Raw genomic sequence first — 13,885 nt, forward strand, 5'->3', positions numbered from 1 at the left:
CTGCCTGGACAATTTCTCTGTATTCTTCCCAGAATTAAATAACTTGAATGAGGAAGGCTATAAATTTAAGTACAGAGTGTAGAATCAGCTTTTAAATTTTGAAACTTCACTGTCTTGTGGAAGAGCTAGTGTTTGGGCTTCATGTTTTAGCACCTTCTTTTCCATGAGGGATTTTTTTCTGTGATAATTTAATAAGTGAAGTGTTTAGCATTTAACTAGCCAAATTACTTTACTTACAGTACACTTGTTTAACTATTGCAGGGCAGGAACTACATATAAGGTAAATGTTTTTGGGATGTTTGAAGGAGGAGAGAGCAACCCCCTGGTTGGACAAGAGATGACCACTCTTTCAGATACTACTACGGAGCCATTTTTATCTAGAGGTAAACATGACTGATTTGAAGAAAAGGCAGTCTTGAATTTTGGATAAAAAAAGACCAAAAGTTTACTGTGTTTCCTTATTGTTTCTCTAATGCACATACATATTTGTTTACAGGATTCAATATATTCCCTACTCTGAGGACATAAACCCTGGTCTGAAGTGACCACTAAACATAGCTCAGTTCACAATTCTAGTCCTAAGCACTCTTTAGATAATCTTACAAAGATGATAACACAGGCAACCCATGTTTTGCTGATTATTCAAAGCCATCTGCGTTGCATTTTCAAGCCATCCACATCTGTGTCAAATCACATAAGGTCAAATGTGATTGTAGAGATCATGGCTTATATACAGGGGTGTTCACAGAAGTAGAATAAGGAATTTTAAGCAGAGTGTTAGCCCTTTGCTTGTCCTTATATGGTGACTTTTCCTTTCAAGACTAAGATGATATAATAAACAAAGGTCTGGTAGTTGGAAATGCCACGGTGTTATTGTGTGTTATTTAAGTTTATATTCAACGTATCCATTGTTTAGTCTTTTGTTTTTTAATAGAAGGAGGAGACCTAGTTCAGAAAGGCAACTGCAGAGTCTCTCCAGTATCTGTTTGGGAGTGTTTCCCTGTGTAGCTAAATCTTTCTTTCAAAGTTTCTGTGATTGTTATGATAGCAACTCCCTTTGGTGTAGTTAGTGGGCCTCTGCATGCTGATGCTACTGGATGAGGAAAGTTTCAGTGGTCAGTCCTCCTTTATGGAAAGCATAAAAAAGCAAGTCTTTGCTTCTTAATAGCCAAGTATACAAGAATAAGTAAAGACTTTTCTCCTCTGCCATTTCAAAGCTTGCATAACGGTCAGAGAGAATTTGGTGACAAGAAAGAACCTAACTGCAAAGTTCTTTTGGAGTTAAACAAAGAAAAAAAGGTTTCTGACAGATGACAATATTCTTTTTGCTTAACCTTATTTAACCTTATTTCCACACTGGGCTGTGTAAAAAATATTCATCTTTATTGACAGCAATTTTAGAAAATTCTTAATTAATTGCAGTCCCACTCAGTCTAATATTGGAAGGTATAACTGAGAAAAATTACAAAACAGACCATCACTTACATTAGAGTAAAGCTTTAATAAGTCTGGCAGAAAAAATATTGCTCTAACACTAGTTTATTATTTTTCATTATAGCAGCTCTCATTTATGTCTTCAGTGTTATATTCCTTAAGCTAATTAGTTTTACTAATGCATGTATTTGAGTCATGATTAATGTGAAAAATAAATTTATATCTTAGACTGTAAATGTAATAGTAAATTACATATTAATAGGGGGAAAAAATCACCCTAGACCTGGTGCCTTTGCTGGAGTTTCCAGCTGCAGTAGCTGGAAGAAATCTAGAAGTCAAAATAGTTTAACATTTATATTGTACATGAAGCTAACTTTAACTTCCATATTAAAGTTATGCATGCAATGTTTTGAGCTAACATGGTTTTACTTAAACCCTACTCCCAGCTGATTTTATTGTCCTGACTAAAGACTAGATCTGTATTTTCTATGCAGAAGAGGATCATGGTTTTAACCCCCAGGTACATGGAATAGTTATATTCATGAGTCTACAGTGTTGGATCAATTCTGTGGAACATACATGAAATCAAAATATCTTTCAACTGTGATGAGTGTGGCTGATTTTTCTCAATGGGATTTCTTCCATATAAAGATGAGAAGCTCTGATGGCAGGAAGCCAGAAAATTTGCAGCTGGTAACACAATCTACAGGAAAAAAGAGAGAAAGATTTTTTTTTTTTTTTTTGCAAATGACTGTGGATAAAATTATTGTGCCTTTCTGTTTTGTATAAATATTTTGTGATTTTTCTTGTGATGAAAACAATATTATGCGTATTTTATTCTGCAATTTGTAAACTGAAGATATTTGAATTAACTTCCTACCTTTATAGAACATTGCAGCTTTATATGAATGTTTGTTTTTGTCCCCTCTGTATCTCTTGACCTGTGTTTATGTTTGTGTGTCTTTGAATTGAGCTCTTTCTTTCCTGTACATATAAACTTCTATGCCACCTGTATTACTATGTCTTTTTACCCCCAAATTGAGAAATACTGTTTATTTGAAAGTGATTGTAATATATGCTATTAATTCCACTATTACATAGTTGAAAATTAAGGAGTAGTAGTTTTGCTATGCATGACAGACTAAAATACTATAAATTTGTATATTTCTATCTGATAATGCTCACTGCCATGTCAGTGATTAGTTCTGTAGTCTTCAGTCTGTACAAAACTTCTGAAATCAGGTTATGAACCATCTTTAAAGACTAAAACAGATAATGACATGACAATAGAGAACACTGGCCTTGACATTTGCAAAGGATTATTTATAAAAGGAAACATACATGAAGAAATTTAGGCAGTTTTTGCCATGGAACCAGTGACTAGTGTGAATAACGTTCACAAATAGGTCATACTTGACAGAGTGCCAGTGAATAAAACTAGAGCTATTTTGGAAGCTAACTCATGACATATGTCATCTAAAAGGATGGGGAAAGAAAACTATCATACTAAGGCTATATTTTTCTGGTTGACATGGCAGGTTTAGAATGTAGAACCAGAGCAGAAGCTGATATTGTGCTGCTGGTGGATGGCTCTTGGAGTATCGGGCGGCCAAATTTTAAAACCATCAGGAACTTCATTGCCCGTATTGTTGAAGTTTTTGATATTGGTCCTGACAAAGTACAGATTGGTAAGTCCTCATATGTTGGAGGGAAAATGAAGCATAACTGCTACACAGACACATAATAACTGAGGAAATGATGGCTTTTTTTCCAGGTCTTGCACAGTACAGTGGTGATCCCAGGACAGAATGGAATCTCAATGCTTACCGAACCAAACAGTCTTTATTAGAGGCTGTAGCCAACTTACCATACAAAGGAGGCAATACTCTAACAGGTATGTCCCACTGCCAGGATTTTCCTTAAACTCCAATAAAAATGATTCTAGTAGCTGACCCCAATATTTTTCACTGAACTCAAATGTGTCCATGATGGAAGAGACTTACAGTTTAATGCAGTATGTCTGGAAGAGAACAGGTGTAGCATAGGCTTATAAACTCGGGGGAAGTCTGGAGAAATGTGATTAGAAGAGAGCTTGGATGATGAAGAGCTTATGTTGCTGTTGAGCATACGAGAAGCTGAAAAGTCAATTCTGTGTCAGGGTTGGGATGAAGACAACCAGGACCCAGAAGGAAAGCTAGAAGAGATCAGATAGGAGGCTGCATAAAAGTTAAGAGATTAGAGACTTTGAGAAGGCTTAAATAATGTCAGTTGCTGATAAGTCTGGATGATGGGCTGCAACTAGATTACAAATGCTTTGAGAAGGAAGTAAATCGTGGAACTATGTTGTCAGAATGAAATCACTAGGATGAAATAATCTCTTTTACCAGAAACTACTATATGGAAATAGGTTATAGTGATGGTTACGTTCTTTGTATCATGCTAGGAATGGCCTTGGATTTCATCTTAAAAAACAACTTCAGGCAAAATGCAGGCTTAAGGCCCAGAGCTCGCAAAATTGGTGTTCTCATCACCGATGGCAAATCACAAGATGATGTAGTCACCCCTTCAAGAAAACTCAGAGATGAGGGAGTGGAACTGTATGCAATTGGTAAGTATTATATGAGGAGATGGCCTGCAGCAACCTCCTCCTGCCCATCTACTAAATGCATAGAGAAGTGACCACATACTTAAGTACCTCAAAGGGTAAAGAATGTGTTTAGGTACTCAAGTTCATGGTACTGTGCTTCATGGCCATAATGTCTAACAAGCTTTACTTTCCTGTCTTATCTGTAAGGTATTAAAAATGCAGATGAAAATGAATTGAAGCAGATTGCAACGGATCCAGATGATATCCATGCTTACAACGTTGCAGATTTCTCCCTCCTGGCTAACATTGTTGATGATGTAACCACGAATCTGTGTAACAGTGTGAAAGGCCCAGGTACATCACATTTTCAGTCTATTTCATCCTTCTTCCATTTACATGTTTGCACTGCCAATTCCTTTTTATTACTTATTGGGAACACTATGTAGCCCTGGGCTGTTTTCTCAGCTGCTGGTGTGAGGAAGTTGTGCAGACCACCTGGACAACCCTTCAGGGGTTCTTCCTTTCCTTTCAACAATGACTGTGTTATGCCTCACACAGCATGACATGGCTGGATGTGCCTTCTTTCTTTCCCAGAATCATGAAGCTTGTTTCTTAGCGTGTCAGCTTTTTGCCATTGTGGCAGGTTCCTTGATGATACTCCTCCAATGAGGAAAATTTCAGCAGCCCTGCTTTTTTCAAGTGTTTATGTCTGACAGCCCAAAAGCAAAGCTGAGAGTGGAAAAACAGTAATGTTAACTGATGGTTCTCCAGTGAAATGTTGGCGTTGAAGGTGGAATAGGAATTACAGGGAGCTTTTTTGGTCTTGAGAGTGTGATGGTGAGCTATCTCTTCATGAAGTTGTTTTAAGAATTCCTGAGAAAACAGAAACATAAGCAACTACTTAAAGTGGTTTTTTTTCTCCTTGGTGATACAAGATAAAAGAATTATTTTTTTTAATTTGCTTCCACTTGTAGGTGATTTGCCACCTCCCTCTAACCTAGTAATTTCAGAGGTGACACCTCGTTCTTTCAGACTGAGATGGAGTCCACCTCCTGAGAGTGTTGATAGATACAGAGTTGAATATTACCCTACCTCTGGAGGTAGCCCTCAACAGGTTAGTTCATCTTTGACATTGTCCATAATAACCTTGGACTTCCATATCGTGGTAGTATCATTCTGTAGTTTGTGCTGTGTATAATATAACAGTAAATGAAAAAAAGGCTCCCAAGGTCAAGGATATAATGCCTTGGTAAATGATACCAAAAAAATTACAAAAAATAGGAGCATAAATATAACTTTGGTTGTTTTTATTACCATGAATCAAGGAGTAAAATGTACATCTTCAAAACAGTTGGCTGCTGTTTCTCGTAATTCCTTTCTGTTCCTGTTCCACTGTCCTGTATTGGTTTAAATATTCTGTACCAGCAATTTTCTGGCCATAATGTAATAAACTTTCTTGTTAATAGAAAAAAAGAGAGTAGGTGATAAAGACATGCTTAGATTAACACTGTGTGATGGTACTTTGTGCCTAAGTATGTATTCTAAACTATTTAATGCACAGGATCAAACTTATGGTTATTACTTCTCTACACAAAGAGTCAGTGACTCACAACCATTGATTGTAGGCAATCCGAATTGCTCATCACTCTCTTCAACCAGGCAGAATAGCATTTAGGAGAATGAAATATTTGGGAGAATGAAGTTAGGCACCTCTCTGTACCTAACTCTGAACTTTTCATCTCTGAATGTTACTTTTAAATCTAAACTCAGGAGACTCATGGGGACTCTTTATTCATGGAGAGTTTAATCTTAGTAAATCATGACCTCAGGATTTGGCCTTTGATTAAAGTTGGAGCTGTCAATACAGTGTACACTGACCTTGCAGATTGACTGCTTCCTGGCATTTCTGTTCTTCAAGGTGTTACCATGTGCTGTAACCAGCACAGTCTGAAACTTTTACTCCGAAGTGGTAACACCTATCCCTGGTGTTAAGTAATTTATGCTGTTTAGTAATATAGAATTGTAAATCATGTGTGAAAGCAGAATGCACAGTAAGTGATGCTAAATATATCCAGATCCATTTGAGACAAGTGTCTGTCTGAGATTTACCTACAGCTTGGTTACCAAAAATAGTGCTATATGGTCAGACAAAATACGCAGAAGATTAAGACCAAACTTTACTCTAGCTCCTTACCATTGATTTCTAAAGAGTTCCACAAGGAATGATTGTTTTTCTTAGAGATAAGGCTGCAAATATATTTGTTGTACAGTTGTTAACGTTGCTTTTCTTTTATGTAGTTTTATGTAAGTAGGATGGAAACAACAACAGTTCTGAAAGATCTGCATCCTGAAACAGAATATGTTGTTAATGTGTTCTCTGTGGTAGAAGATGAAAGCAGTGAACCTCTGATCGGCAGGGAAACAACTTGTAAGTTAGACATGGATCTTGAATAACATGTTAACAGCCAGTATGGCACCTGGGGAACTATCCAGTAGAACTTTTAGCACTATGGGCTTTCTTCTTAGCAGAAACAAAATTTTTAATTTGAATGACTCAACTGTGTTGTGTTACACTGGTTGTTCAGATCTTGTCTGGAAAACTTCAGCAAAGTGAAACTGCAATGTGGTAGAAAATGTTTGTTTCATCTTCTTTCCAGGCTCATAAAGCATGCTGTACAAAAGTAGAACAACAGACATGAATTACAAGACAAAGTTTAAAAATTACTGAAATCTGATCATATACAAATGTATACTCCTGTATTTTTATGCTAGGTAATTAATTCCTGATACTATCAGACAATACTATAGAAATGATTTATAATTAGCAAAAAACAATTCAACAGAGTTGTACCACTTCTATGAGATATAACTTAGCCATGTTTTTACTATGAGTTGTCTACATTATTGATTTTAGGTATATTTATGCTGAAGGCAACATTGGGTGACTTTTCCGCCTCTAATAGTATTGATTGTTTGCTGTTCATTTCCCTTCTTTGTTTTGTATTAGGCTTACCATATACCCTTAAAAATATGTGCATAATTTTTATGAAGTCTGCTGGAGTTTTCCATGTTTATTTAATAATTAGAGAAATACAGAAAACAAGAAGAAAGGAGAAAATATCATTTTTGTACAGATCCCAAAACAATTGTGTTGTTTCACATTAGAGCATTCATGTGAGTTAATGTTGCTGATTAGAATATTAAAGCGTCCAAGTGCAGCCTTGTAAGAGTTTTAACTGTGTATATAACAAATCTGCAGACACATTCAAAATTGGGTAGCCATTACTTCATTCTTAAACTAAGAACCACTTAAAATACCAGTGCTTGCAGATTGCCTTTCTGCTACCCATAATGTACCTTAATAGCCGTGTGCAATATTCTCAGTGGTACTACCTGTGGTATAAAATATCAAGAAGATGAAAGAAATAATATATATTTTTTGTTTGACAGTGCCAATCTCTTCAGTTAGAAACTTGAATGTTTATGATATTGGATCAACCTACATGCGAGTGAGATGGGAACCTCTCAATGGAGCTACTGGTTATTTGTTAACATATGAACCTGTGAATGCCACAGTCCCAGCCACGGAGAAAGAGGTGAGAGAATTTGTCTTCACTTCCTATACTCTACCAAGAGTAAATTAAGAAAAACTGTAAGACTATCATAGCCAAAAGACTGGCACGTAATTTTGAAGTGCAGTGAACTTACAAAGATATTGTATACAATTACATCAGTCAGGAAGCTGTAAATATACTGTGAATCTCACAAACAAAATTCTCTTGAAGTTAAATCATTGCTTGCTTTTCTGCCATTGCTTTCTTCAGTTTTTAAACATGGTGTGTTACTTTTCATGTGCAGATGCGTGTTGGACCATCAGTGAATGAGGTGCAGCTGGTAGATCTCATCCCCAACACTGAGTACACTTTAATAGCTTACGTAATGTTTGGTGATATCACCAGTGACCCACTCACCACCCAGGAAGTGACATGTATGGACATCTTGATTTTTGCTTTGTTATTGCTTCAGCAACATTTAATTTTATTTCATGTGGGAGTTTTTATATATTCTGTTTTGTTTAGAAGACCATCTTAACCATGTTTTATGCATTTGCTAACACATTCATTTCTCAAAGATCTCAAGGCAATTTCAATGCAAAGGGTCCAACTATTAAAAGAGGAACAAAACAATTTTTTTGTTGAATAATGAAGGAAGTTGGCTTGAAAATCTTGTGGTCATAGTATTTTTAAAAGGCCTAAATTTTGCTTACATTGACTTAGAAACCTTGTTCCCAAATTCAGACGTTCTCTGAAGTGTTGAAAATAACAAAGAAACATGCCATATCAAGAAAAAAATTGATTTAAATATGGCTTCCTTTTTTATACCTTTCCTTAAATATTTCCTATTGGTGGGGGCATCTTTCTGGGCTAGATGCATGCAGTATGCTTATTTGTGTGTCCTTAAAAAATTTTAAACCCTTAACCGTACATGAAAAGTGGCTATTGTCACTAAAAGTTATGATTTTAAACCCTAATACTTCTAAAAGTATTGTGCTCATCATTTACCAATGTGAAGCTACATAGTTTATAGCTGTTTTGCTCATTACTGGGACAATGAGTTCCTAAATTGTCTCATCTAATGGCAAGGACAATGAACTTCTGAGAAAGTGAATGCCTCCATTTCAGTGGAAGACATGAAAAGCATTTGCTTACATCTGTGAGAGACCTATACCTCTGCCATGAATAGCATTTTCACTTACTACTGTTTTTGCAGTACCTTTGCCAGGACCCAGAGGCTTAACAATTCAGGATGTTACTCACAGCAGAATGAATGTCCGTTGGGATCCTGCCCCAGGGAAAGTTCGAAAATACATCCTAAGATACAAAATAGCTGATGATGCTGATGTAAAGGAGGTAAATTCTTGAAAGTACTAAGACAGAGTTTTATTTCCAGGAGCTAGGTTACTAACATAATAGTAAGAGTAGTATTATAACCCACCACCAAGAGTAAAGAGCATCAGTTCATGGTGATTGCAGTCAGGAAAGGGTATTGATTCCTTGGAAATGGAATAAGCACGAGATGGATTTCTTTGGGTACTCCCTTCTTCCTCCTCCTCCAGAGGGAATGACTGGAGAATTTTCCTGTGCTTTGGTAAACAGCCATTTCTGCTGTCTGGTTAAGTGTCACTTTGCCAAGGTCTAAGAACAGCTTACAATTAAAAGGACAGGATTGTGGAATAAAGGTATGTTAGCCCCTTTGTCGACTGTCAGAACATGTGTGAGCATTGTTGGAGATGTCTTGTAGTTAGGTACAAACTTTCCTTGTCTACACTACTCAACATGAATCAGCTCTTGGAGGATTAAAGGTGTTTTTATAAGGAAATGAGAATTTTTTTAAAGTTTCAGCCTGCATCCTTGTTTCCAAAAGAACGAAGCTGTGAATGATCCACAAGTACTACATGTATCTGATATAATATGCTTTGCAAGGGAGTTAGTAGATAGCCCTCAGTACTCAGGTGTAAATTTAGGGGTAAATGGTAAAACTTAGAGCAGAATAGTTTTCCTTTTTCAGTACAGGAATTTCTGGCATTAAATCAGATTCAGAGTCAGAGCAATTTACAATTCTTAAGTCACTATTTTTATTCTTAGGTGGAAATTGACAGACTCAAAACCAGCACTACTCTCTCTGACCTTTCCTCCCAAACACTGTACAATGTGCATGTTGTTGCTGTATACGATGAAGGAGAATCCCTGCCAACAAAAGCAGAAGCTGTCACTCGTAAGTATTCCTACTAATCATTATTGTGGTGGTTTTTGCTTTATGTTCTAATAAAGTTATGCATGTTGCACTACGTTACGTGGATCTGTCATTTAATCTGAGAAAAATTTTTCTTGCATTTGTAGCATTATTTTCAATTTAATAAACCCCAGGAATCTTAGATTCCAGTTCCCACTGCAGTAAACACTGAGACTGCAGTCTGCAGAGAGGTGACAGAGCAACTCAAGTGCAACTATTTCTGTTTAGAAGCTGAAGGAGAAGTGTAGTGTAGAATGAGTAAGAAAATATAAAAACAGAGGAAAGGTTTAGCAAATCTTTACAGGAATCTAGGAAAGTGAGTAGGAAACTGCGCCATATGCTAGAGGATTAGAGAGACATAATCTTGCTTGTGATCCAAGAGAGTTTTTGCATCACGGAATGCGAAACCCATCTCTACTTCTGGAGAATCATCAAGGCAGTATTTGAGTACCTGTGCTGGTTTAAAAGCAAACAGGCGGGAGAAATGAACCCAACTCAAAAGAGGTTACAAGTCAGAATTACAATTTACAATAAATACACTGATACAGAAAAAAATTGGTTTTAACCCCCCAAAGACAGGTGTATAACCCAGTACCCTGGGCCAAGAACAGAACAGTGTTCATCAGCCCCTGTGTTGAGCACCACATGGCCCCTTGGGTGTAAAGTAAAAGGAAAAGAAAACCCGTTGGTCCAGATGATGGTTGCAGTTCTGTTAAATAATGATCGCATAATAATCCCCCCCTTGTCGAGAGGGGAAGTCACAGTCCTGTTGAAGTTTTGATCCTCCTCGGGATCCAACGACTAGTACCAGAAGTCCCAAAACCATTATACATGCTCAAGCTCAGGTGGGAATACCCAGTACCTACCCCAGGCCGGGGAGTTTCACAGTGGGTGATAGAACTCTGTGAGTCATGGCATATTTTTGGAATCTTTGATGTTCGAGATGTTGCACCTGCCTATTATGCCAATCATTGTGGACTATTAGCAGAGATGACCCCTCAGGCGGGGTGTGAAAGTGTTAATGCTTTTCCAGAGGGGAGTTATCACAGCTGAGTCATTCCTTCAAAGACAAAGAAACACTCTCCTGCCTCCCACAGTTTTTTTTAACATCCAGCTTGTATCGTGAAGTGTCAAGTGTGCCCTAGGAAGCAGCTGCAAACAATCCATTTATTAACAGTCCATCAGAAATTACGTGGAGGATTTAGAATACACAGTTTTGGTTATAGCTGCATAGTGATAAACTGTTCCCAGCCCTTGTAACTAGGGCAGTACTTCAACAAATAGAGGCAAGGAAATGGAGTTGAACAAACTGTAAGAGCTGATTTCCGTACAAGAGAGGTGACAGACTGAATGGAGAAAGCGGGTGTCAAAGAAACTCTCATCCTGCCTGATCTAGGCTTATGATTTAGGAAGGTAGTTAACCAGAAGAGCTACAATAGAAATGAGCAATGTTATCTTGTCACTGCCCTCAATCTGATATGAAAAAGAAGAGAAAAAATATTTATACACTCTCTTTTTTCTTCTGAATTTTTTGTAGCCTGATATATTTAAAAAAGTTTGTGAGATTTTGTGCTTGCTGTTGGGCTACTCTCTCTCTATAGCTGTGGTTTTGTGTGAATGTGTGTGTAAGGAAAGAAGAGGAAAACTTGCCAAAGAAATTATTTTTAGTTTAATTCTCTGGTTTTACCTGTTTGCATATTTCTTCCCAGTGGCTATATTATATTTTGCTTCCTTAACCTACAGTTAACCTCTGTGAATTCCTTTTAAATAAATGGTGTAATTCAGTCATGTCTTATTTAGCTTGTGTAAAGAATTTTAAGATTTGGGAAGAACTCATGCAGGAGCTTGAGCTCTGCCTATGGAAGTTAATAATCACTCCTAACTCCAAAATGTAAGAGCTAGGACTTCAGTTGTTGTGAGTAGGCATGTGAGTTGTGATCTCTGCTGAGGTCGGTAGAGCTGTGTCTGTTTTATCAGGTGATGTGACCTGGTGATATGGCCTTATGAAGGATGAAGGATGATTTGCTTAGTGCAGGTGGACTGGGTTATCCACAGTCATTAAAAGCATGCTAACTGAGAGATGAATCTCCTACATAATGTTCTAAATTCTTTGTCTGAGTAATTGCTTTGTTTAACTGCATTTATTTTGTGGAATACTTGTTCTTTTCTCATAATAGAGCCTGTGCCAGCACCAGTCAATCTCAGAATCACAGATATAACCACAAATAGTTTTAGAGGCACTTGGGATCATGGAGCTCCAGATGTCTCTCTGTATAGAATAACCTGGGGACCCTATGGAAGATCAGAAAAACAGGAGGTAAGAATAGACAGCCACCATAACATTCCATGGACAGTTTCTCAGAGAGTATATTTTTAAAATCAGAAATGTTATTGATAAATGGCCTATAAATTACAAGCCCTCCTGTTGTACATAGTGGAAATTCAGTCAGAAGGTGTAGAACACATACTTAGAGCCAGTTTCAGTGATGTTACTGAGTAAAAAGTTACTCAGTTATATCCCACTTTTTATTTGTCTGTTTTGTTTGTTTTGGTTTTGTTTATTTATTTTTTCCTTTTTTTTTAATTTCTCCACAAGACTATCTTAAATGGGGATGAGAATAGTTTGGTCTTTGAAAATTTGAATCCAGATACATTATATGATATCTCAGTTACTGCCATCTATCCTGATGAATCAGAAAGTGATGAGCTCATTGGCAGTGAACGAACATGTAAGTAAATAAAGGGATTCTGCATGTTGTTATTCATAGTTATTAAAACAGAAAGCATATTCATACAAGAATTCTGAAAATTCTTTCTACTTTTTTCTAGTACCCTTGGTGCCTATCACAACACAAGGTAAGGATCTGAATTTCCACGTATCATATTATTAGGGAAAACCCATAGCTGTCTTTTTCTAAACTGTGAGAAATGTTGACATTAAAAAGCTGAGATCATTTAATAAATATTATTGTGTATTTGGAAGAATACTAAACACTAGATTACCACATGTTTATTATTTTACAAACATTACAGTTTATGTTCTCTTGTACTTAATACATTCTGCTCTTGATCAGGCAGTCATGCAGCCCTAAAAGTATGAATGAAGTGTTTGTCCCTGATTTTTGGTGAATTACATATTTATTATTTTCTTTATTGCACTTCTTAGCCCCAAAGAGTGGCCCACGAAACCTTCAGGTGTACAATGCAACTTCACACAGTTTGACTGTGAAATGGGATCCTGCCAGTGGTCGAGTGCAGAGATACAGGATCATTTACCAGCCTATCAGTGGGGATGCCCCTGAACAGTCGGTAACTAATTTTGTAGTGCTATAGTTTTACAATGTTAAATGCAACCTTCTTCAAATCCATTAGAAAAATTTCTTTTCAAAGCACAATATTGTATATTTTAATCACTTTTTAGGTGAAAATTTCTATTTATAGTGAAACAGTATATACTCCCACCTTTTTGTTTCTCCCCTTTCAAATCCAAGTTAGAATGCTCTTCATGGAGCAGCAATTACTTTGGATGCATCCTGTTTTCTTGAAAGTCACAGAGTCATAGAATTGCTTAGGTTGGAAAAGACCTTTAAGGTCATGTCATCAATATATATCTCTAGATATAACTATAATAAAGTTAAAATGTGTTGAGGAATAAGTCAAGCAGCATGTAAGACTATAAATCACAGATATACTTATCACAATGATCAGTAATATGAACTACCATGGCTACTTTCGTAGTCCAGAATTTTCAGTTGTTTTCATGGTGTGGTTCATGTGCTATCAGAAGACTTTGCCATGGCACATGCTGTTCAGTTGAATAGCTGAGACTGTCTCTCACCACTCTTGGGTCAGAAAAACCACCCAGAAGTAACAGTTGCAAAAAAAAAAAAAAAAATCCACACAAAACATATGCTAGGGAAGAGTTTAAGGTATTTGAGACTCTTTTAATGTGATTGAGCAACTGTAATGATATGGAGAGCCAGTACTGTATGGTCAGCCAGCCTTCCCTGTGTCGTCAGCAAGAGCTGTGTTGACTACTGGCAGCCTACGCAGCACAGCCTGGGAATGGTA

General features: G+C 36.9%; 1 protein-coding gene across 4 annotated transcripts in view; it reads left to right on the plus strand.

Moving 5' to 3' along the window:
* COL12A1 (collagen type XII alpha 1 chain) overlaps nucleotides 1–13,885 on the plus strand; it is a 99,673-nt gene that overhangs the window by 39,646 nt on the left and 46,142 nt on the right. For 3 of the 4 annotated variants that reach the window (XM_050315132.1, XM_050315136.1, XM_050315133.1), the window contains exons 17-31: nucleotides 262–383; nucleotides 2,973–3,122; nucleotides 3,209–3,328; nucleotides 3,878–4,042; nucleotides 4,229–4,375; nucleotides 4,996–5,135; nucleotides 6,320–6,449; nucleotides 7,472–7,617; nucleotides 7,880–8,009; nucleotides 8,792–8,931; nucleotides 9,667–9,796; nucleotides 11,992–12,131; nucleotides 12,411–12,543; nucleotides 12,644–12,670; nucleotides 12,981–13,123. In XM_050315132.1, the coding sequence (XP_050171089.1) occupies nucleotides 262–383; nucleotides 2,973–3,122; nucleotides 3,209–3,328; nucleotides 3,878–4,042; nucleotides 4,229–4,375; nucleotides 4,996–5,135; nucleotides 6,320–6,449; nucleotides 7,472–7,617; nucleotides 7,880–8,009; nucleotides 8,792–8,931; nucleotides 9,667–9,796; nucleotides 11,992–12,131; nucleotides 12,411–12,543; nucleotides 12,644–12,670; nucleotides 12,981–13,123 (1,963 nt within the window). The remainder of the gene's footprint in view (nucleotides 1–261; nucleotides 384–2,972; nucleotides 3,123–3,208; nucleotides 3,329–3,877; nucleotides 4,043–4,228; nucleotides 4,376–4,995; nucleotides 5,136–6,319; nucleotides 6,450–7,471; nucleotides 7,618–7,879; nucleotides 8,010–8,791; nucleotides 8,932–9,666; nucleotides 9,797–11,991; nucleotides 12,132–12,410; nucleotides 12,544–12,643; nucleotides 12,671–12,980; nucleotides 13,124–13,885) is intronic. The other variant, XM_050315135.1, reaches the window with a different exon arrangement.

Source organism: Myiozetetes cayanensis, unplaced genomic scaffold, assembly GCF_022539395.1.
Source record: "Myiozetetes cayanensis isolate MyiCay16 unplaced genomic scaffold, myiCay2020 scf2-11, whole genome shotgun sequence".
Taxonomy (NCBI): Eukaryota; Metazoa; Chordata; class Aves; order Passeriformes; family Tyrannidae; genus Myiozetetes; species Myiozetetes cayanensis.